At 40.7% G+C, this 24,410-nt stretch overlaps 1 protein-coding gene across 2 annotated transcripts; it reads right to left on the reverse strand.

The window, feature by feature from the left end:
* Positions 1-577: 577 nt before the first annotated feature.
* On the reverse strand, positions 578-23,923 carry nus1 (NUS1 dehydrodolichyl diphosphate synthase subunit). 2 transcript variants are annotated; one of them, XM_067983816.1, is made up of 5 exons: positions 23,387-23,923; positions 8,470-8,535; positions 7,427-7,579; positions 5,998-6,100; positions 578-2,104 (listed from the first exon to the last, which is right to left on the reverse strand). In XM_067983816.1, exons 1-5 carry the CDS (start codon positions 23,706-23,708, stop codon positions 2,014-2,016), a joined length of 735 nt encoding a protein of 244 aa, XP_067839917.1. In that variant the 5' UTR covers positions 23,709-23,923; the 3' UTR covers positions 578-2,013. The 2 variants fall into 2 exon arrangements, with proteins under 2 accessions (XP_067839917.1, XP_067839916.1); XM_067983815.1 differs by having other exon boundaries at positions 8,410-8,535.
* Between the last annotated feature and the right edge of the window lie 487 nt (positions 23,924-24,410).

The raw sequence follows: 24,410 nt of genomic DNA on the forward strand, positions 1-24,410 counted from the left end.
TTTATGGTATGAAACAGTCATTACATGACAGAAAACAAACGGAGAAAGAACCAAGGTTGATTAGTGTGACTTAACGAGATCAACACTTTTTCTTTGAAACACTGAGCTGTGCAAAAACAGTAATCAAAAAAAACTAGCCATCCACCCATATACATGAAACACTGGAGGACTGTATTTTCAACTACAAGCTGAAAATGCTGCAGTGTTAATAATACACTGCTTTCCCTCAACAGTCTATATATTATGATAAATAACTTTCCTTATCCAATGTGAGTTACTGTCTTGTAGTAGAAATTATTTTTGCCACCTGACCAGCATCCATCGGACTTGCATAACTAACATACACATTGGTGGACCTGTATCTTCAGGTGTGATTTGGCAATGCTGTTGATTTTATTTAAATATGACAAATCACTTTTTTTTAAATTCAATAATTTTAATTACATAGGCCAAGCCAATAATGTCATATGCATTTGATCAAAGTACTATTTAATCCCAGTTCTAGTTAGTGGCACTAACAGGAACAGAGCACTTCCATTTCCTGAAAATGTTACATTTCCAATTAATGACGCTTAACTCTCATCTATGGCATCAGGTTTATTAATGAAAAGGACGGGTATGCATCAGCCAAAAGGACATACATCACTGGTTTTCTATGCTCTTCTTCCCTGTGGTGATAATGTTTATAACATTATTGTATCAGAATACCTGCTGCTGTGATGAGGCATATGGATGTGGATTTCATTTTTCCGTACTTTGTGATCTATGCCATGTTTGTACTTGTAAAGCAATAATGTTCACATCATACTACAATATTCTTACAACAGCAGAAACACTGCAAAACCATAACTCTGCATATACAGTGACGTATCATGCATCTGCTTAAGTCACAAATTACACATTTGTATTATCAGTGCATCCACCGTAGGGAAACTTAGGGCTCAGACTCCTTACTCATTTAGATTTCAAAACTTCACCAAAAAATTGCATTTTGTATATGCCATGTTATATATAAAAATAAAATTGAGGCAGTTACAAACAGTATCCCTTGCTTGGATTATATACCAATTGAGCTTCACTTTTGTGGTTTATGATACAATGAAAACCTCTAAGAATATTGCTCCTTTGCACTTCTCTTTTAGGTATCCAGTTTTATACAAAATAGATGGCATTTAAACAGATTCCCTCACCCATTACTAACTGCTAATAAATCTGTCCCAGTGAAACTGAAAAGGTAAAATAAAGTGAAAACTAAACAAGGCATGTTTGAACAGTAACAACATTCAAGGGGCAATTCATGCCTTAGTTTGGTTTTATCCTGCAACTAATACAGAATCACACACTGGTCTACAAAACACCTAAGAATGCTAACTAGTTCATGATTGTGCAGCTGCACCACAGAGAGCAAGTACAAACCAAGTTGCACATCATAACGATACAATGGAATAGTGCAGTCTCTTACTTTACAATTCTCAGTTTCCATATTTGTACTGTTAAATTTTAGGAAAAAAATAGCTGCTTTTAAACCTTTAGCAGCATGTGATTAAACATCCCTGGTGCACTCTTTAGTTTAAGGCAAACTAAAATCATCAAAACTTTACATGTTGCATTAAAATAGTAATTTAAAAAAAATTGGAATAGGATCATTTTTACATATTTACTGAACACTCATTTAGTGCAAGGCATTGTAGATAAATTATTTGTCCATATCATCCAAGGAAGAAGAGTCCAATGATAATAATCCTTTAAACATAGTTATTTTTTTCCAAAAAGGTCCCATTTGAGAATGCCTGAATTACTGTGGAGCTCAATTTTGCTCTTTTTATTTAAAAACACAGATTGACCCTCACTGACACTTACACAACTAAGATTTGGACAAAGAAAACACGTTCTTATCCTCAGTTGAAATAAAGACACTGAACTGGGCTTCAATGGTTCACCGGTGCTTGTAAACATTGGATATTTTGGGTCCCTTTGACTGAAGCCTGGAACTGATTCCATGTTGACTTGTGGTTATTTTCCCATACGTTGTTCACAGGCTGCAAAGTTTTGGAGGGCAGAAATAAAGCTTTCATAACTTAAGTTGATGTGTGAAGGCAATGATCTACAGGGAGAAACGTACAAAAGGATGTTGAGCTTTAAAAAAAACTTTAAATAATAAAATTTAACATCATATCCATGAAATTTAAAATGCACTCTCATTAGATGTTAAGAAACACTTAAAAAGATCGAGGTGAGCCACATTAGGGTCGATTTTGAGTTTTGGGCGATCAACCTGTGGAGCGCGCTGGCTGGTCGCCCATAACCGCGCCGGCCACGATTTCAAGGTACCGGCCTCATTTAAATCAGGCTGGCGAGCTGTGGTGGGTCGAAGGGGCATCCCGGAACAGCTCGCTGGATCAAGGCTTCCCAATATCTGGCCACCATCAAGGTAAGTGCAGGGAGGGGGTCGCGATAGTGGGGAGATGGTCCAACTTGCCAGTGGCCCAGATCATTTTTGTGCGGCCCAGAGGATCCCTTCTGCTTCTTCGAGTCCCACAAAAATAATTTCACACTTACCTTAGCTAAGCCTCCTTGACTCGATCGCCCATAGAAATGATTGGACAGTGCATGCTCCCACCAGCTCCAACCTAAAATAGCAATCAGGGTACCAAGACCCTTAATTTCATACTGAAATGGGCCGCCGCCTGATACCGGTGCTTTGGGCGCCCAGTGGTAGGCCCCTTTCAAAATGGCACCTGCCAACATCATCCGGGTCAACAGGACGGTAAGGCTACCGACCCAATTTTGATGCTGTTACCACCCCGTTAATGCCACACAAAACAAATTAAAATCAACCCCTATGACTTTACACTAATACTGACCATTGACAAGACAAGTTTGATTTGGACAAAGAACATCCTTCAGCCACATTTGATCTCATCCTTCATGAAGTGGAGATGCCGGTGATGGACTGGGGTGGACAAATGTAAGGAGTCTTACAACACCAGGTTATAGTCCAACAGCTTTATTTGAAATTACAAGCTTTCGGAGCTTTCAGGTGACGAAGGAGGAAAGCTCCGAAAGCTTGTGATTTCAAATAAAGCTGTTGGACTATAACCTGGTGTTGTAAGAGTCCTTACATTAATTCTTCATGAATACCAACCCTACTGTTATCCTATTTCAGCACCAAATTGTTTCATAAATTTGGCCAGCACAATGACCTTAGCCACCCTTCCTAGTGACCGATTTTAGTTTTTCTATCACCCACTGTAAAGAAATAATTGATGACATCTGTCTTAAATATGCCTTTTACAACCCTGAACCAGTATTCTTGTCTTGCTGGCCCACTATATCCAAAGTTGCTTTGGGTTTACTTTCTGTGTCTGCTTAAGTAAGTTACAGCTCTATAAATGGTGCTTTCTGGATGGCTTTTGAGACTGAAAACCCTTGGCTTGTATCTCAAAAATACAGGCACTGGGGACCAGCCTCGTTGCTCTCGTCTACTGCCTCTAGGGCTTGGATGCCCCCTTATACGGCGATGAGGAGAACCGTACACAATACTCCAGCTGCAGGGCACCATACAGCTTTAAATGTATGGGGCTTTGAATGCAGCTGATTTGGCAATATGAACTATTGTTTATTGCCACCTCACTATTGGACATGGTGACTAGTCAACTAACACCCCAAATTTCTTCCAATGTCCTCCTTGGTAAGTTCTATCCCATTCATGGAGCATATTTGCCTCCTATTCTTACTTCCAGTAAGCAGTGCCTTGCATTTCTCCGTACTGAACTTCATTTGTTACTTATCAACTTTGGTGCAAACTCCGTTAGATCTCAGTTGCCTCCTTTTGAGTCCCACCCAGCTTGATGTCATCTGATAATTTAAGTAATTTGCAGTTAAAAGGTTCTGTGACTAAAAATACAATTTCTACTACTCAATATACAACATGAAAGTTTAGAACATTTGAGAACTGACAGAGATTGGCTTTTTTCGCCCCTCAAAATACTGCAAATATTTTGGCTTGAGAATCTGCTTGCTTTTGTTGAAATGAAAAAGGGGTTTTCTCGCAAAAGCTTAGGAGAAAGTGCTTTCTTTCCAAAAACAACATTTTTATCCACAACCATCAATCCTTCTAATATTTCGTTCAGATCTGTGTACTTCTAATTTATTCCTTTCTAGATCATTTGGCATCACATCGTATAGATGGAGGCACCCAAAGGTCGAGAACAGTTAATCTGTACCACTCTTTCATTTAGCAGATAGAAGACTTTCCCTTCTCCATGTTGTAAACATTTTCTCTCAATATCTTGGTTCCGAATTATCAAAACTCCCTGAAATGAACCCACATCACCAAACATGGTACTCCACCTCAAAACCCTGGAAGTCAAAGTGGTCTGACTTGAAAAAAATCATTGAGTAAGCACAATAGTGCGATAGTAAGTCATATGGAATAATGAGGTCCATTTAATACCCAGGCTGTGCTGTTAGCGGATCTCATCTGGGTTGGCACCAGGGCAATTACCCTTACTGTCCTCTGCACAGGAGGAGGAAATATATTGCCAGGGTTCTTGCTCTTGATCACTATCCAGTAACTTCTGCTGGATCACAGGAGGATCAGATTCAGCCATGATTTTTTCTGCCCTGCAACCTCCTACCCACACATCTTCCCACTTCTCCATCCTTATATAGTCTTAGTGAGCAAGATTACAGCACTTGTACAAAATCTGAAGGCATCGTGGGAGTATGGACTCCTGTTGCTATTAATGGAATTCAAACTGCCTAAACCAAATTCTTGTTCTAATTGCTAGAATTAAAAGTAGACGGGCTCAAAGAATGGAGCAGCAAGTACCTACTCCAAAGCACATTATTTTAATTCAGATTGGAGACTTTAAGAGATTCTATTCCATTGATCTTTTCAGATGTATTCAACTGCATATTAACTGTCACCTGAGTACATTTTTTTATTTGAATATATGATTGTAAGCAACAGGCATTAGCAGAGCAAGAGTGAAGTTACCAGAAAGTGCTGCTTGTGCTTCATTAATATTGTTGTGTTGTATTATTGAGCTGCAATTAAGTTGAGGCAGTGGATGCCTGTACAGAAAGCATGACAGCAACACAGTGTCACCTAGTGGCTGCACAAAACAAAATCAACAGGAAAAAAGCAAACAAACCACTTAAAGCTGAAGTAGTCCTGGAATGATTTCCTCATTAATTTGGTCATGAACAGGTTGAATAGCTTTTTTATTAACTAAAAAAATACCTTTCATGTTATTCGCAAACCAAGAAAACTATCACCCTCCACCACCACTGAGTCCCCCACCATCAACATCTTAGGGATCTCCATGACCAGAAGCTTAACTGGACAAGCCACACGAACACCATGGCTATAAGAAACAAAGCAGAAGCTGGGTACTCTGCAATGAGTGGTTCACCTTCTGATCCCTCAAAGCTGCTCCGCTGTCTGCAATCCTCGTCAGGTGCGTGATGGAATACTCATTCACCCAGATGGGTGCAGCCACAACACTCAAGAAGCTCAACACCATCCAGGACAGCACAGACCACTTGATTGTTGCCCCTACCACTGGGCTCAATGTCCACTCCCTTCATTACCAGTGCTGGGGCTGCAGTATGCACTACCTACAGGATGCAGTGCAGTAACTCACCAAGCTTACTTCAACAGCACATTCCTGTCCCGTGATCTCTACCTGCAAGAAGGACAAGAGCACTTTTTGGGGATCTGCAGGTTCCTATTCTACCAGTCCGTTGCCTAATACAATGAAGTTCCAGTATGTTAAAGCACCTATTGACATTAGTTTCAAAATACATTAAATATATTGCTAAAATACAGAACAGCAATAACCTCCATCAACTGTGGCCTCAGCAGAAAGCAGCCATTATGCTTTCATCAATTTACAGCATAGGACTTTAACTAGTACACTGTGTCTCTGATTACTTAAACACTCTAAACAGACTTTTAATGAAACAAATTAGACTCCAAAAGACACTTACATAATCTCAGTAAGTCTGATGTGCCATGGCAGAAAGCCAAGAGTGCTGTCCACAGGACCAAATTTCAACACTAGATCAGGGTCAGGTAAGCATAAAGCACCTTCTAATGGGGAAAAGTAAAATCAATTAAATACAGGCATTAAAAATGCAAGTTAAGATATGGTTAAGTATCAAATCATACAGTACAAGATTACTTATGTGATTATATACAAGAATAGTAAGTCTGCTGACTAGTGAACTTCTACATAAAAATAACTGCTGACAGGGCAGTGAACTGACAAAACTGATCAATAGAAATGACATTAGAGTATGGGTAATCACCTGATGCTAAACCTAAGGCCTACAGCAACAGCAAACAGTTCTCCAACGTAAGCCATCAACTGCACAATACTGCCTCTAGTTTTACAGGTCCAGTACAAGCATGTAAAAAATGAATTATAGTGCAACTTGACTTAATGCATTAAAATGCAGATAGCTGAAGAGCACATTTAAACATTTTAAGGTGGTTGTGTAGCTAGTGCTAGTTATTACTGTAGTTTAAAGAGAGAATCAATGAAGCAAACATTACAATTCTGTATTTCAGACATCAAATACATTTTACTGTGTTCCTGAAATATATACTTTTTTTTAATTACATGGGCAGCCTATTCAGTGCATTGGTGCTGGGCAGAGGCTAGGGGGTGGGGGAAAAGAGAGGGAAGGAAGAAGAGTCATCCTGGAATGCTCTTGTACACCTCATACAAACTATTTTCAGGGAGGCAAAGGCATCACAGCAGGTTATGTGTTTACCCCCTCAACTGGAATGTATGGTGCATAGTAAGCAATACAAGGATAGGGAAAATAACTCTTTTAGTTAGGACCATCCATAATTGCCCTCAGATTTATAAGCACTCTTCTGAAAAGCAAACTAAAATATAAAGAAGATGGATTCATCTGAGTTGTAAGACACATCATCAAGTAGCATATGAAGATAAAACTTAACTGTTTTCAGATTAGATCCTTCATTGCAATTTAATTCCATTAAAGAGACAAGACATTTGACTTTGCTAACAAACCTAGAAAGGGGCCAATAGTTTGTCCTAAGTTATACTGTGATGTTATAGATCAAGTTAAAGTAAGTACAAGCTAGTCTCTTCATTAAGACATTAACTTATTACAATTTTTATGAAGAGGGAAAGCTATGGAAATTTTGGCAATAAAAATGTACTTTTTAAACTTTCGAATAGTGTATTTTAATAAAAAAAAGAGGCCCACTAATAGTAAACAATTACTATTTTTATTCAAAGCAATTATGTGAAAATATAATTTCAATAGAACATATCGCTTTAACAGTATCTCACTGTGGCATAGATGAACCCTTAGAGGTCTCAAACTGTACAAGCAAATTAAAATTTTGCATTCCTTCCACTGACCAACAGATGGCACTTACCTCTGAGCAAACTGTCCATAATATTCACATTTAGATCAGTGGACCTTCTCTGCTGCTGAGCAACTAACTGACAGTACTTCTTAGCAGCTTTCACTATATCTGCTTTCCCATCATCAGGTGAAAGCACTTTCACTGTAGTCGGACAAGATAAAACTAAAATAAAAGTCAAAAGAATTGCAAGATACTTGATATCAGTAGTATATTACCTGCACAAAAACACAATTTTTAAAAAAAAACAATATTCAACAGAGTTGACAGTGCTCGAACTAGTAAAGAAATATAGGATTTTGTCAGCTGTACGACATGATTTGATTTTACAATCTGGCTAATCCTTTGTTACCCAAAAACTCCAAAATCCTTTCTTCCCCTTTCACCCTGAAAACACTGAGGCAGACAAATGGAATGTCAAGCAGCTCAAGAACATGACCATTTAGCTAGAGCACTTGTAACGTATCCAAACTAAAACTGTGATCTACATTTGGATAAGCAGTGTACAATTTTTTTAAAAAAACAAAATAGCCACTAAGTGAATTGAATCCTTTCAATTGTTGCAGGAATCGATCCAAATTGCTTGATATTAAGGATGGGGTGAAAAATGGCCTGCAGATGGTCAATGGCAGTTTCAGGATTTGACCTGCATTGTATGTTTTCAAGCAAGGATTTGTTCCTAGAGGAATCTGCTTCATAAACTCAGCTACAACAATGGCATGTCAGCCACAACGCCAAGCTCATCAAAGCACATGTTACAACTGATGCACTGCAAACTGCAATAAAGTCTGTACTTTTAAAATTATTTTTAGTACATATTTACAATGGATATATCACACTGCACGATACAAATCCAATCATACAAGGATTTACTATGACAATGGACTTTAATTATGGACTAGTGTACAATTTAATCTTTCCAAAATAGATCTCAAGCTAGAGAAAATGCAATTAAAAAATGTCACACTCAATAAGATATTCAATAAGTTACACACCTTGGTCAACTTTCTCGTTACTATTTAAAAATTCAGCAGAATACTTTGAACAGTCCAAACCTAATAATTCTTGCTGTTGTTTTAAGATTTCCTCCATTAGCCTGGAATTGTTTCTTTTGAAAATACCTGAAAAGCACATACAGGGCACATTAGTGAGATGATTAAAAACAGTGATTACAATAAGCAAAACAGCAGCCAAAGACAATAATAAGATTGAAGCAGCAGAGACTGGTCTGTGACCTCATCAAGGACATCAGCAAATGACATGGCCAATAGTTGGGAAATCTGGTTTGCAGTAGCAAATTGCAAGATACAAAGACTAATAGCAGGGAAAAGAAGGATTGATTAAAGATCTTCGAGCATGACCACGAACCCATAGCACCTTTTTTTTTTCGGTACTCATGGCTCTGATAATCGTTTCTAGCCTTTTGCTTAGCATCAATAAATGAGTACACAAATGTCACGTTCACCAACACTGATTCCAGTCAGATAAAATTCACAGTTCTTTAAAGGTTATATACCCAACTGAATGCAAGACTTCTTTAATTGCTGCCTATGTGTAGAAAATATTGTAGTTATAGGGCAGAGTACCTTAGGGTAAAAAAAAGTTGGCTGCAAAAATACTTCCTAAATCTCAAGTTGCTTGCTAGAATTTTAATATTTGTTACAATTCAGGCTTTCTGCACACACAGCACCAGTTTCCATCAGGAGAACTGAAAACTGAACCCTATGTGATGTGAATGGAATAGCGTGCCACAAGGCCAGGTGTTGTCCTTTTCTAGCAACTATTTTAAACATTACTGAATATCACACAGCTCTCTGTAGGAAAGAAGGCAGAAAAGAAAATGAGCAAAATAAACAGAGGAATATAAAGGGAAAGAGAAAGCAAACAGAATAAAATGAGAAAAGGATTTAATTCACAGACGATGACTTACATTTATATAGCACCTTTAACATAGTAAAACGTCCTACGGTGCTTCACAGGAGTGATCAAACAAAATGTGACACCAAGCCACATGAGGAGGAAATAGGACAGGTGACCAAAAGCTTGGTCAAAGAGGTAGGTTTTAAGGAGCATCTTAAAAGGAGAGAGGTAGAGAGGCAGAGAGGTTTAGGGAGGGAATTCTAGAGCTTGGGGTCTACACAGCTGAAGGCACGGCCGCATATAGTGGGGTGAAAAAAAAAAAATCGGGAATGCGCAAGAGGCCAGAATTGGAGCGCAGCGATCTCGGGGAGTTGGAGGAACATAAGAACATAAGAAATAGGAGCAGGAGTAGGCCAATCGGCCCCTCGAGCCTGCTCCGCCATTCAATAAGATCATGGCTGATCTGATCCTAACCTAAAATCTAAATTCATGTCCAATTTCCTGCCCGCTCCCCGTAACCCCTAATTCCCTTTACTTCTAGGAAACTGTCTATTTCTGTTTTAAATTTATTTAATGATGTAGCTTCCACAGCTTCCTGGGGCAGCAAATTCCACAGACCCACCACCCTCTGAGTGAAGAAGTTTCTCCTCATCTCAGTTTTGAAAGAGCAGCCCCTTATTCTAAGATTATGCCCCCTAGTTCTAGTTTCACCCATCCTTGGGAACATCCTTACCGCATCCACCCGATCAAGCCCCTTCACAATCTTATATGTTTCAATAAGATCGCCTCTCATTCTTCTGAACTCCAATGAGTAGAGTCCCAATCTACTCAACCTCTCCTCATATGTCCACCCACTCATCCCCGGGATTAACCTAGTGAACCTTCTTTGTACTGCCTCGAGAGCAAGTATGTCTTTTCTTAAGTATGGAGACCAAAACTGTATGCAGTATTCCAGGTGCGGTCTCACCAATACCTTATATAACTGCAGCAATACCTCCCTGTTTTTATATTCTATCCCCCGAGCAATAAAAGCCAACATTCCGTTGGCCTTCTTGATCACCTGCTGCACCTGCAAACTAACTTTTTGATTTTCTTGCACTAGGACCCCCAGATCCCTTTGTACTGCAGTACTTTCCAGTTGCTCGCCATTAAGATAATAACTTGCTCTCCGATTTTTCCTGCCAAAGTGCATAACCTCACATTTTCCAATATTGTATTGCATCTGCCAAATCTCCGCCCACTCACCCAGCCCGTCTATATCCCCTTGTAGGTTTTTTTATGTCCTCCTCACTCTCTACTTTCCCTCCCATCTTTGTATCATCTGCAAACTTTGATATGTTACACTCGGTCCCCTCCTCCAAATCGTTAATATAGATTGTAAAGAGTTGGGGACCCAGCACCGACCCCTGCGGAACACCACTGGCTACTGGTTGCCAGTCCGAGAATGAACCATTTATCCCAACTCTCTGCTTCCTGTTAGATAACCAATCCTCCACCCATGCCAGAATATTACCCCCAATCCAGTGATTCTTTATCTTGAGCAATAATCTTTTATGTGGCACCTTGTCGAATGCCTTCTGGAAGTCTAAATACACTACGTCCACTGGTTCCCCTTTATCCACCCTGTACGTTATATCCTCAAAGAACTCAAGCAAATTTGTCAGACATGACTTCCCCTTCGTAAAGCCATGCTGACTTTGTCCTATTAAATTATGTTTATCCAAATGTTCTGCTACTGTCTCCTTAATAATACTCCAAAATTTTACCCACCACAGATGTTAAGCTAACTGGTCTATAATTTCCAGCCTTCTGCCTACTACCCTTTTTAAATAAGGGTGTTACATTGGCAGTTTTCCAATCTGCCGGGACCTTTGCCGAGTCCAGAGAATTTTGGAAAATTATTACCAAAGCATCCACAATCCCTACTGCCACTTCCCTCAAGACCCTAGGATGTAAGCCATCAGGTCCAGGGGATTTATCCGCCTTGAGTCCCATTAATTTACTGAGTACCAATTCCTTAGTGATTTTAATCGTATTTAGCTCCTCCCCCCCTCGAGCCCCCTGTTTGTCCAGTGTTGGGATATTCTTAGTGTCCTCTACTGTAAAGACTGAAACAAAATATTTGTTCAGCATTTTTGCCATCTCCATGTTTCCCACCATTAATTTCCCGGTCTCATCCTCTAAAGGACCTACGTTTGCCTTAGCCACCCTTTTTCTTTTTATATAACTGTAGAAACTCTTGCTATCTGTTTTTATATTTTTTGCTAATTTATTTTCATAATCTATCTTCCCTTTCTTAATCAATCCTTTCGTTACTTTTTGCTGTCTTTTGAAGACTTCCCAATCTTCTATCCTCCCACTAAGTTTGGCTACCTTATATGTCCTTGTTTTTAGTCGGATACTATCCTTAATTTCTTTACTTAGCCACGGATGGCTGTCATTTCTTTTACACCCTTTTTTCCTCAGTGGAATATATATTTTTTGAAAGTTGTAAAATAACTCCTTAAATGAACACCACTGCTCATGTACCGTCTTACCCTTTAATCTATTTTCCCAGTCCACTTTAATCAATTCCGCTCTCATACCATCATAGTCTCCTTTATTCAAGCTCAGTACGCTTGTTTGAGAACCAACCTTCTCACCCTCTAATTGGATATGGAATGTAACCATGTTATGGTCACTCATTCTAAGGGGATCCTTAACTAGGACATTATTAATTAACCCTGGCTCATTACACAGGACCAGGTCCAAGGTTGCTTGCCCTCTTGTTGGTTCAGTTACATACTGCTCAAGAAATCCATCCCTAATACACTCAATAAACTCTTCCTCAAGGCTACCCTGCCCAATTTGATTTGTCCAGCTAATATGATAGTTAAAATCCCCCATAATTATAGCTGTTCCCTTATTACATGCCCCGACTATTTCCTGATTAATACTTCTTCCAGCAGAGTTGCAACTATTAGGAGGCCTATATACTACGCCCACAAGTGTTTTTTGCCCCTTATTATTCCTTATCTCTACCCAAACTGTTTCATTATCCTGATCCTTTGTCCCAATATCTTTTCTCTGTATTACAGTGATTCCTTCCCTTATTAACATAGCCACCCCACCTCCCCTTCCTTCCTGCCTGTCCTTCCTGATTGTTAAATACCCTGGCATATTTAATTCCCAGTCGTTGTCACCCTGCAGCCATGTTTCTGTAATGGCCACAAGATCATACCCATACGTCGTTATTTGTGCCATTAACTCATCCATTTTGTTACGAATGCTACGTGCATTCAGATGAAGAACTTTCAAATATGTTTTGTGACACTTAGTTCCTGCTTTTTCCTTTTTTAACACTTTACCTTTTACTCCATACCTTCTGTCCCTTCCTGATATGCTTTCCTGTCTCCCTGCTCAGGTTCCCAACCCCCTGCCACAGCTTTGATGCTGGGTTAATCGCCTTACGCCTTCTAGTTTTCATTTTATCTGTCGTGCCTAAAGTACCTAAAGTACACTTTCTTTCCGCTGCTCTATGCTTTTCCCTTTCATTTGTTCTTGAACAACTGTTTGTACTATTTGTATTATAGATTTCCCCTGGGTCTTGCCCTCTCTTGCTGCTCTCAACTTTATTCCCTTCTGACTCCCCGCTCAGGTTCCCATTCCCCTGCCACTCTAGTTTAAACCTTCCCCAACAGCACTAGCAAACACTCCCACGAGGACATTTGTCCCGGTCCTGCTCGGGTGTAACCCGTCACGCTTGTACAGGTCCCACCTTCCCCAGAACCGGTCCCAATGTCCCAGGAATCTAAATCCCTCCCTCCTACACCATCCCTGCAGCCACGCATTCATCCTGTCTATTCTCCTGTTCCTATACTCACTAGCACGTGGCACCAGTAGTAATCCTGAGATCACTACCTTTGAAGTCCTGCTTTTTAATTTATCTCCTAACTCCTTAAATTCACCTTGCAGGACCTCATCACTTTTTTTACCTATGTCGTTGGTACCAATATGGACCACGACTACTGGCTGTTCACCCTCCTCCTCCAGAATGCCCTGCAGCTGCTCCGTGACATCCTTGACCCTAGCACCAGGGAGGCAACATACCATCCTGGAGTCACGTTTGCGGCCGCAGAAACGCCTATCTGTTCCCTTTACAATGGAATCCCCTATCACTATAGCCCTGCCACTCTTCTTCCTCCCCTCCTGTGCAGCAGAGCCACCCGTGGTGCCCCGAACCTGGCTCTTGCTGCTTTCCCCTGATAAGCCATCTCCCCCAACAGTATCCAAAGCAGAATATCTGTTTGAGGAGGGGCAAGGCCATGGAGGGACTTGAAAACCAGCATGCTGGCAAAACCACTGTTCAAGTCAGAGGTAACCTGAATATGACACTTTCATGTTACAGAAAAGCTTCTAAAGTCCTGTTGCAGTTAAATTGCTCAGAGCATAATTTAACTCACCATTCGTCAATAATGGGACAGCTGCACATGTGCAAGCTTTGTGCTTGTGTAGTTACTCAGAAGTCATGAACTCAGCTTTGAGGTAACTGCTCCTGCATAACCTGTATGCATGTGCAGTGAGTACAAAGTTGCAATTTAAAATTCTCATCCTTGTGTTCAAATCCCTCCATGACCTTGCCCCCCTCTATCTCTGTAACAGCCATCAGATCTACAGCCATCAGATCTACAGCCATCAGATCTACAGCCATCAGATCTACAGCCATCAGATCTACAGCCATCAGATCTACAGCCATCAGATCTACAGCCATCAGATCTACAGCCATCAGATCTACAGCCATCAGATCTACAGCCATCAGATCTACAGCCATCAGATCTACAGCCATCAGATCTACAGCCATCAGATCTACAGCCATCAGATCTACAGCCATCAGATCTACAGCCATCAGATCTACAGCCATCAGATCTACAGCCATCAGATCTACAGCCATCAGATCTACAGCCATCAGATCTCTGAATTCCTCCAATTCTGGCCTCTTGTGCATCCCCGATTTTCATCACTCCACCATTGGCTGCTGTACCTCTAGCTGCCTAGGCCCTAAACCTCACCGCCTCTCTCTCCTCCTTCAAGGCACTCCTTAAAACCTACTTCTTTGACCGAGCTTTTGGTCACCTGTCCTAATATCTCCATGTGGCTCGATAAGGCTCCTGTGAAGCACCTTGGGATGTGTTACACCGCAAGTTGTTGTCGTCATTCTGCACAAGTGTGCACTGACAATGGCAAAAGTACATTGCTGGCAGAGTCAAGAAGTTACACCAGCTTTAAGCGGCACTAGTAGAAGCCATTTAGCTTTTTGCTGCCAGACCACTTTCCATCTATCTTAGGTTTGGGTTTCACTACATCCTTTCTAAGGACGGTTTCGCTGGTGCCAGGTTGCTTACAGTAGTGATACCCCTGATGCATTCTTTACATATTGCAGTCTTTTTTTAATGGCATGTGAATTGGACCAGTACACTGTGCAAGATTACTCACAAAAATTTAGTTGAGGGCTCGAATATGAATCAATGTTTTACTGTCAGATCAATCAAGAACTGACTGCATTCCTTCAGCACAGTGACGGGATGGTGCTTTTCACCTGTGAAGCCCTGAAGAGAACTCCCAATTCCAATTGCTGCTGTGAGCAGTTGCCAAGTGGAGGACGGGCACCTACCCAGGGATTGGGGGGGGGGGGGGGGGGGGGGTTGGCTTAAATGATCATTAGGTTTACTAAAACTGTTAATTATACAATTTTAATCGCGCTCTTAATTTCAGTGTAGAGAATGGGATAGTCCTGCCACCTTATTGCATTCTCTCACACTCTCCCACTTGACAAGGAGTGCAGGAGTAGAACCGAAAGCACAGTTGTCTACACCCTACAGCCAAGGCAAGCAGAAATACATGAAGCAGGAAGTCTGCTGAGGGTCACGAGTAGCAACCACAGATTTATGAACACCACTGCAGTAAAGGGATCTTTACACGATTAGCCACATCCACAATAATGTATAATTGTAGTTAAACTTTCAATACTATCATTTTGGTTCTGTGGGTCATTCAACCAAAGTATTAAAATATCCAGGGACTTGAAAGGCTATTTGTGACAGAGTGGAGACTGAAGAAAATCCTTATTATCTGATGAACTATGTTCATCACTAATTTCCTGAATGACCCTTAAACTGCACAATCATCTGAACAACACTAATGCAAAGCTGAGTTCTAATTACATTTCATTTAGAGAAGAATGATATGAAAAATGTTCTAATAGTCCACATGCAAAAATGCTCAAACATGAGTAGGACACAATACAACGTATACCTCAAAGCAAATAGTGTAGAATTTCACAGGATACTCAAAGCTAAAGTTTAATTTTGCAGTAAACAGGAAAATATCAAATTAAAATTTGATACAAATGTAATGAACAAAACTTCAACAATATATATTCTATTGTAACTATATTTGTAACTAGAACTGTTCTTTTTGAGTTTATGTTTGCTCAAAAAGATGGCCCAAACAGAACAAATTGCAACATTCAGCCACGTACACTATAATCAGGCTGCCTACAGGAGGACCTGACCTACAGTTTCACTGTTCCATCAACCTTCTCCTCAATCCTTTGCTAAAGCACACTGACCCAGAAATTGCTTTAAAAAAGAACGGTGCGCTCGCTGTTGTTAGTGGCGAAATCAAGGAGCAAGTTCCGGAGTTCGCACATGTGCAGTCAAATGCGAAAATCCAGAACTTGCTCCTCCTGGTTTGCCGGCGATATGACAGCTTTGAATTAAAGGGATATCGCCAGCTGGAATCAGTGGAAACCAGCACCAACTTGCTCATCTGCCCAGCTGGAAAGTAAGTAATATTGCCACAAAACTTAAAAATATCAGATTAAACTAAATTTTAAGCCTTAAATGACTGCCAAACAACTAAAAATTATTTTTTTAAAAATGTGGAGTCTCATTACTCCTTATTTTAATTGTTTTCAATGAACAAACTTTCTTTTTTAAATTAATTTTTTTTTAAATTTTTCCCTTTTATCTCATTTCATTTGATTATTTCTTACCTTCTATAACTGATTTTACAAATGATTTTAGTGCTGTACCTTTCATTTTTATGTTACTGCCTGCAGAAACTCTTTGCAGCTTGTCAAAAATGCAGCAATCTGATTGACCGAGGGTAGAGAGTGATCCTCTCGCTTCTCCCAGGGTCCTAGCTTCGGTGGAGCTAAGGCTGGGCTCTTCTCCACTTACTATTAGAGGAAGTGCACCCAATAAAGACCACGGTAAGTTAGTGGGTTAGTATAAATCTACGAAGCTACGAGCGCTATTGGTTCGCCGCTCCGAGCAATTTCTGGGCCGTTATTTAATTTGAATGTGGATACTTCATCTATTGATATCACTACAATTGCAGCAGAAACCTCCACGCACCTATGCTAATAGAACCAAGCACTGCAGCATGGCACTTGTTGCTCTATTGTGCTAATATTCACAAAGTGATTTCTTTTTACCAATTGCTCGTATAGTTGCATTCTGAAGTGTAGCATGGAGTTGATAGGCAAGGACATCCTTCCTCAGATAAGGAGACCAAAACTGAACACAATACTCCAGATGTGGTCTCAACAAGGCCCTGTATAACTGCAGTAAGACATCCCTGCTCCTGTACTCAAATCCTCTCGCAATGAAGGCCAACATACCACTCGCCTTCCTAACTGCTTGCTGCACCTGAATGCCTTCCCCTGTAAGACTTCCCCAAGAGATAATTGCATTAGCAGCTCAACGCCTGCCTTTTGGGTGATCATCCAGTTTCTTCAATATATGTGATGTGGAGATGCTGGTGATGGACTGGGGTTGACAATTGTAAACAATTTTACAACACCAAGTTATAGTCCAACAATTTTATTTTTAATCCCACAAGCTTTCGGGGGCTTCCCCCTTCCTCAGGCGGTGTGGAAAATATATATGGTCTAGCAACTGTTTGTCTGGAGTTGCATCAATTCTGCACTAGAAAAATACTACAGCAGCATAAATGATTAAAATAGCTCATATGTTACTAAGAGAGCTGGAGGCCTCTCTGGTAGAGGTAGTCTGTTATCTGCAATGTCACCATAAAAACGATAGAGCCTTGGAGACCCTTGTTCGGGCAATAGGGGAGCTTAATTCCAGTACAGCTAGTACAGAACACCTTATAAGTTGTTTTAAATTATCCTTCATTCTTAGGTTTGAATCACCCTTGAACAAGCTGATGGCCACCCTCTGTGCCTCTCTCAACATTCTCCAACAAGTTCATAGAAGCACACATCACTCCCTCCTTAACAGCAGTACCTCAACTGTTCCTTCTCTCTCATTGACCTACAAAACCAGAAGAGTATGGTGGCAATTTTCAGAACAAGGGTTAAAAAAAAAGTCATATTAACAAGCTGATAGTTAGCACTCTTCTCTAAATCTCCTTGGGCCTGGTACTGTTTTCTGGCCAACGGTTATGGACATGCTCCTAGTCCTCTACAAACGCTGCTTTTGAGCAGTGTGCTGAGTAACACGAGTTAACTAGTCTTCCAATTTTGTGCCTCCTTATAACGCAGTACCCAGATAGTATTACACCGTACGAAGATCAAGGACACATTACATAGTTAAATCTGCAGATGTAAATCCACATTCCCTCGTCACAATACAGTTGGTGTTTCCAAGAATCATGCCACCCAAATGTTCTGAATTTGATTTCTACTACTTCCTTCCATTTGTACTTTTAATTATCCAGCTTCAGATGGCCACAAGGTCCAAACAATGTACAGCTTCATAATTCACTCCAGTCAGGCACAAGGCCATGTAAATGAGGAGTTTCAAATGCAATACTAAATCAATGCCACTGAAGAGTGGTTGAGGCAGAAATCACACCATCCATCATTATGTATAAAACTTGTGACTACAGTTACCACCCATGAAATCAAAAATCTAACAAGCATCGTACAGGCACCACAGATTTAGAAAACAAATGTACTATTTAACTTGTCAGGACAATTACTTTACAGCTTTCGTAACCTTTAAACAAGCTAATATCTTGGTCTATACAGCTTCAATACATTTCCCATCTCTCTCCCTTGTACATCATACATCTTGAAAAATATGCAACATAACTTTTAGTCACATCCTTCACATTTGACAGGCAGAAAGTATGCTGCCCGGCTAGTTTTCTTAGCAAATCCAGAAAGAACATGCCTTGCCTGAATGTAAGGACATTCTTCTCAACCCCTTCAGCAAAATTAGGGTTTCCATACCTAATGTGCAACTTAAAATTGTTTTCATCAATCCTACCCAAGATGAAACTGGTTCTAAAGCAGACAGGTACAACTATTGCTCAATTTTAACCCACACTGAAACGGTTACTGCCTACTATAGGAAAACTTATCTACCAAAGCCTGGTGTCAAATAAAACATTCTTCAAAAAGCTTAATCTTACCAGCTAACCTTCTGTGTAAAAAACTCACTATCTCTTCCCTACTCATCCCCCATTCTTCACTCCTTTCTGACTCCTTACTTCTGTTCATTTTCCACACTGTCTTGCTCTTTCCCCCCTTCTATCCAACCATTTTTACATTACAATAGTGCCACTGACTTCTGACTCATAAGTTTCACATAGTTGACAGCATCACTAAATATAAACCTACAAGGTTATGTTATTCTGTCAGCACGGGTCTTCCAATCTACAATATCAACCACAGCGCAATGGTTGAACAAATGCTGAAGTGACCGTTCGTAGGTAGCACACAACCGGATTTATCTGATTCTTTTAATTTTTTTAATCCATGAGCAACACCACCAGAGCTCTAGTGCTAAAAACTGGAACCCCACATAAGAAATAGGATCAGGAGTAGGCCATACGGCCCCCTCGGGCCTGCTCTGCCATTCAATAAGATTATGGCTGATCTTCTACCTCAACTCCACTTTCCCACCCAATGCCCATATTCCTTAATTCCCTTAGAGTCCAAAAATTTATCGATCTCAGGTTTGAATATACTCAATGATTGGGCATCCACAGCCCTCTGGGGTAGAGAATTCCAAAGATTCACAACCCTCTGAGTGAAGAAATTCTTCCTCATCTCAGTCCTAAATGGCCGACCCCTTATCTTGAGACTATGACCCTTAATTCTAGACTCTCCAGCCAGGGGGAAACAGCCTCTCAGCATCTACGTCAAGCCCTCTAAGCCCTCTTACTTTTCAATAAGATCACCTCTCATCTTTCTAAACTCCAGAGAACATAGGCCCATTCTACTCAACCTCTCCTCATAGGACAACCCTCCCATCCCAGGAATCAATCTAGTGAACGTTCATTGCACCTCCTCTAAGGCAAGTATATCCTTTCTTAGGTAAGGAGACCAAAACTGTACACAGCACTCCAGGTGTGGCCTCAACAGAGCCCTATATAATTGCAGCAAGACTTCCTTACTCCTACACTCCAACCCCTTTGCAAGAAAGGCCAACATATCATTTGCCTTCATAATTGCTTGCAGCACCTGCATGTTAACTTTGTGTGATTCGTGTACAAGGACATCCAAATCCCTCTGACTACCAACATTTACTAGTCTCTCACCTTTTAAAAAATATTCTGCTTTTCTATTCTTCCTACCAAAGTGGAGTGTGATGCAATACTCTCCACTTGCATGGATGAGTGCAGCTCCAGCAACACTCGAGAAGCTTGACACCATCCAGGACAAAGCAGCCCGCTTGATTGGCACCCCCTCCACCATCTTAAACATTCACTCCCTCCACCACCGGTGCACAGTGGCTGCAGTGTGTACTATCTACAAAATGCACTGCAGCAACTCGCCAAGGCTACTTCGACAGCACCTCCCAAACCTGCGACCTCTACCACCTAGAAGGACAAGGGCAGCAGACGCATGGGAACACCATCACCTGTACGTTCCCCTGCAAGTTACATACCATCCTGACTTGGAAATATATCACCATTCCTTCATCGTCGTTGAGTCAAACTCCCATCCTAACAGCACTGTGGGAATACCTTCACAAGGACTGCAGCGATTCAAGGTGGCAGCTCACCACCACCTTCTCAAGGGCAATTAGGGATGGGCAATAAATGCTGGCTTTGCCAGCGATGCCCACATTGCATGGATGAATTAAAAAAAAAGTAAAGAGCAGTGTTACTACGTTGATTTAATATATTAAGTGTGAGCTTGGCTCAATCAGTAGCATTCTTACCACAGTCGGAAGGTGCAAGCACCACTATGAACTTGAGTAAATAATGTAGGCTGACACTTTAGTGAAGTGCTACATCGTTAGAAGTGCTAACTTTCAGATGATGCGTTAAATCAAGGCCCATCTGCCTGTTCAGGTAGATGTAAAAGATCCCAAGGCAGTAATCAAAAAGAGGAGCAAGAAGTTCTCCCAGTGTTCTAGCCAACATTTATCCCTAAACCATCATAACTGAAAACACATTACTGATCATTCATTTTGTTGATTGTGGGGCCCTGTCATAGGCAAATATGGCACCCAGTTTGCACAATAGTGACAGCGCTTCAAAACTAATTCAGGGGCTGTAAAGTGCTTTGAGATGTCCCCAGGACATGATAAGGCTCTATATAAATGCAAGTTTTTAAAAAAAAATTGGTATTAATGTGTTAGAGAAAACAAAATCACTTAAAGCAATAGAATTAATGCTGTTTGATAATTTGTGTAATCTCGCCTCAAATTATTCCCTGCCAATGACAATTCAGTAATCACCAGTACCCTAATATTACATTTACTAGATTTGAATCCAGATGAAGTGAAAAATTGATCTAATCAAATTTGTCACCCAAGCCCTTATTTAAAAAATTTTACTTCAATAACAGACAGCATATTTTGGTCAAAGATTCAGTTACGGTTATTTGTTGTTACAGTCTATTGTACATTATCCTCCAGTACATTCACAGTGCAGCAAAATGTTTCTCATGATTTAATAAACAGATGTAGGATTAGCATTTAAGTGCTCTCTTGCTTTGAGGACGAGGACAAAAGAATGATATCCATTCGGCACGGGCTTGATGGGCCGAATGGCCTCCTCCTGTGTTGTATTCATTCTATGATTCTATGAACAGACAGCTAATCATCTACCATTTTCCATTAAATGCAATTTAGGGTTTTTTGTTTAAATTGCCTTTTCTCACTATTAATAATAAGCTCATTAACAAAAAGATGGGTGGTTAGTCCTGCTGGCACTTATATAGTGCACACGAGGAATGGGTTCTGACACTCTTCGTGAAGAGTATATCTACAGCTTCCTTTTTATTATAGTGCTACCACCAAAGGCAGCACCAACTTTGATATCTGTACTGCAATATAAATGAGGTAATAATAGTCTGCCCACTAGTATGGACGGTCACCTCTCCACCCCAGTCATTGGGAGTCAAATCTAAATATTGTTCTCAACAATGTGAGCTGCTGTTGGTTGCTATTTTCCCCCCAGCCATGGGCAAACTGAACACTTAACCTGCCCATCCAAATCTGTGCAGACCGTAGCCGCCTAGCAGGAAAGGAATAGCCCAAAAATGAAAGTCATGACCATGTTTAAGATTCATTGATTGTTGTTTCTCCGTTGGTGTTGAATTTGGTCCCACAGTGTATCGGAACTAGATTGAAGAGCACCAGCATATTGCAGGAACATCTTTTAGTAAAAGTATGTCCAATTAACAAAATTAAGCTGGAGTTTTGTTTTAAAAACTCCTTTAATAAATAAATCTAACAATTTTAAAGCAAACTTAGTGCCGCTCCTGCTATGGCAAACATTCAAGTTAATTCTGCTTTTCAAATCAACACATCACCAGTGCTCCAATTCCAATTATGGGAATGTAACGCAAAGTGCAGAAATTATTGGGTCATTGAGTTAAAGTGTTATGCTCATTGCACTTACGTGGATCCTCTTACAATAGCCAATGATCAAAATTTTACCCTAATAAAATAGAAGATACATTTATGGAGCCTGAATTAAATTTGGTTGTTACTCATATGTAATATATTCCCTTTCTGTGGAGAGATCAATAGAAAAAATGAAAAAGTTGAGAGCGAAAACATACCAAGGTGAGTACGGTAGATAAAAGTGCAAAAAATACCCCAAGAAATGGTAGCGAAGAATAATTAAAACAGAAAACACTAACCAAGCTGATAATTGGGCTTTCAATACAATATGCATTCCCCTCTGTACTCCCTAGATTTTCTGCATAAAAATGTTCCAAAGAAACATTGTTGTGTTGGTAAACAGTAAAAAACTAATTACACTCACTTGAAACTGATGCATTAACTTGCAAGCACCTTTTGGGATAGTCCCCATGCATTAAAAAACTGCTTTTTTTGTGATGCACGGTCAGATCCCATGGAGATCAGATATTCTGCCCATTCAATTAACAAGCTATATTAGTTTTAAAAGACACAATACATACAATGCCGTGTAAACAAGGACTGGGTTTGAAACGGCACGTGTACTCCCCACACCAATGCAAACCCCCCAAAATCAGGAACACTTATGAAAATCTTGATCAGATAAATTCTGCTTCATATATTTTTGTCCCTGTAGACGAGTGTTCCTTTTTCTAACGACATTCATTATGAAAAGAACCATCGTCATGTTTCACTTTCCATTAACTGAACAGAATCAATACTTTGTCCTCTTAAGTACACGAATCCAGTTTATGAGCTACCTGTCATACTGTACAGATTGACCAAAAATGGAGGTATGAGCATGTCACTTCCAAATCACCAGGTGAGCATTCACTGACTTCAGAAAAGGTTCATGGCTAATATGTAATTTAGTGATTCATTTCTTTTTTAAAAATTGGAACTTTATTTCCTTTTAGGGGTATTTTACCCTCTTCCTTGAATCTCCCCGATTCATGCAGCATCCTTGACCATCGGAGCAAGCAAACCACCTTCATAACATTAAGTTGCTTCAAGGAAGGGGAAACACCTAGACTTTTTTTTCCCCTCCTCCTCCTCGTCGCAAGGGACGAGGAATCGTCCTTCTCCGGGTTTCAAGCGCACGGGTGAACATAAAAATAAAAGTTTCACGAGGGACATGTCTCCGTCGATCCGTGACGTGTGCGCAGGGCTGACACCCACCCTTTTCGGCAGAGGCAGAGCAGTTCACCTCTTCCCTTACCTTGGTTGTCATAGACGCTGACATAGGAGATGCCCACGGCCATGCACCACACCACCAGGTTGGCGATGTCGGTGTAGCTGGTCTCCTCCTCGGTGACCACGAGTCCCAGGTGCAGCGGCAGCTTCTTCAGGCTCCGGCCGTCCGAGCGCCAGCGCGCGCGCCGGCTCTTGCCTTTGTTCTTGGTGTTGTGGGAGCCGAGCCCCAGGACCGCCGGGTTCCAGCGCTTCCAGGCGCACATTCCATTCCGCATCCAGCACGACAGAGTCCGGTGCAGGCAGAGCACGGTGTGCAGTACCCGCCACACCAACTCAAACAATGCCATCACCTTACCATACACTCAGAGGGGAGGCCAAAACCAAAAAAAATAAAATAAAAACAGAACCCGTTATTTTTTTTTTAAATTATATAAACAACTTCTGATTGAAAGATTCACATCGGGGAAGGAGGGAAACATCCAGGTTGCTTAAATAAGAGCTCCTCTCTCAGAATGGTTGCAAATCTGTGCCAACACGCCGGGCGCCATCTTTTCGCTTTTTTTCAAAAAAAAAACCCCCCCGTCGTTAACTTTCACCTTTGACAGAAGCAAAACGTAGAACGCAGAGATTGGTCCAAAGGTTGCACTTGACGTGCACGTCGGCCCTGACTGCAAGTAGGCAAGAAAAAAAAAGTCTCCCTCTGGAGGTCTGGTCGTTGTAGCTCTAGCGCCCCTGACATAGGCGGAGCAGAATTCAAAAACTCATCTGTTGGGTCGAAGTTAGTCACTGCAATACTGATTACACAACGTTGGGAAATAGGTCACACTACCAACTTGCCAAGTAGCATTTTCTGCATTGCACAAGGCAGAAAAAGGGGAGGAGGAAATTCAAGTTGGCTTGTAAAAATAGATGCATGTTTTTATGTAACATAATAGTTTATTCAAATTATCTTTGAATTAAGGGTTACGACATATATATGTCTGTAGCACTCCTTTTCTATGAAGTATTAACTTGATCATTTTAGTCAACCAACTTCCTATGATGATTAT

Source organism: Heptranchias perlo, chromosome 5 (genome assembly GCF_035084215.1).
Source record: "Heptranchias perlo isolate sHepPer1 chromosome 5, sHepPer1.hap1, whole genome shotgun sequence".
Lineage (NCBI taxonomy): Eukaryota > Metazoa > Chordata > Chondrichthyes > Hexanchiformes > Hexanchidae > Heptranchias > Heptranchias perlo.

Bases quoted from the DNA above. Each gene is read 5' to 3' on its own strand.
- nus1 (XM_067983815.1), bottom strand. From the start codon at position 23,708: ATGGCATTGTTTGAGTTGGTGTGGCGGGTACTGCACACCGTGCTCTGC. The intron at 8,536-23,386 runs GTAAGGGAAGAG...TGTGCTTTTCAG, and splicing joins CAGCGTCTATGACAACCAAG to GTATTTTCAAAAGAAACAAT. The intron at 6,101-7,426 runs GTAAGTGCCATC...TTTCCCCATTAG, and splicing joins TATGGACAGTTTGCTCAGAG to AAGGTGCTTTATGCTTACCT.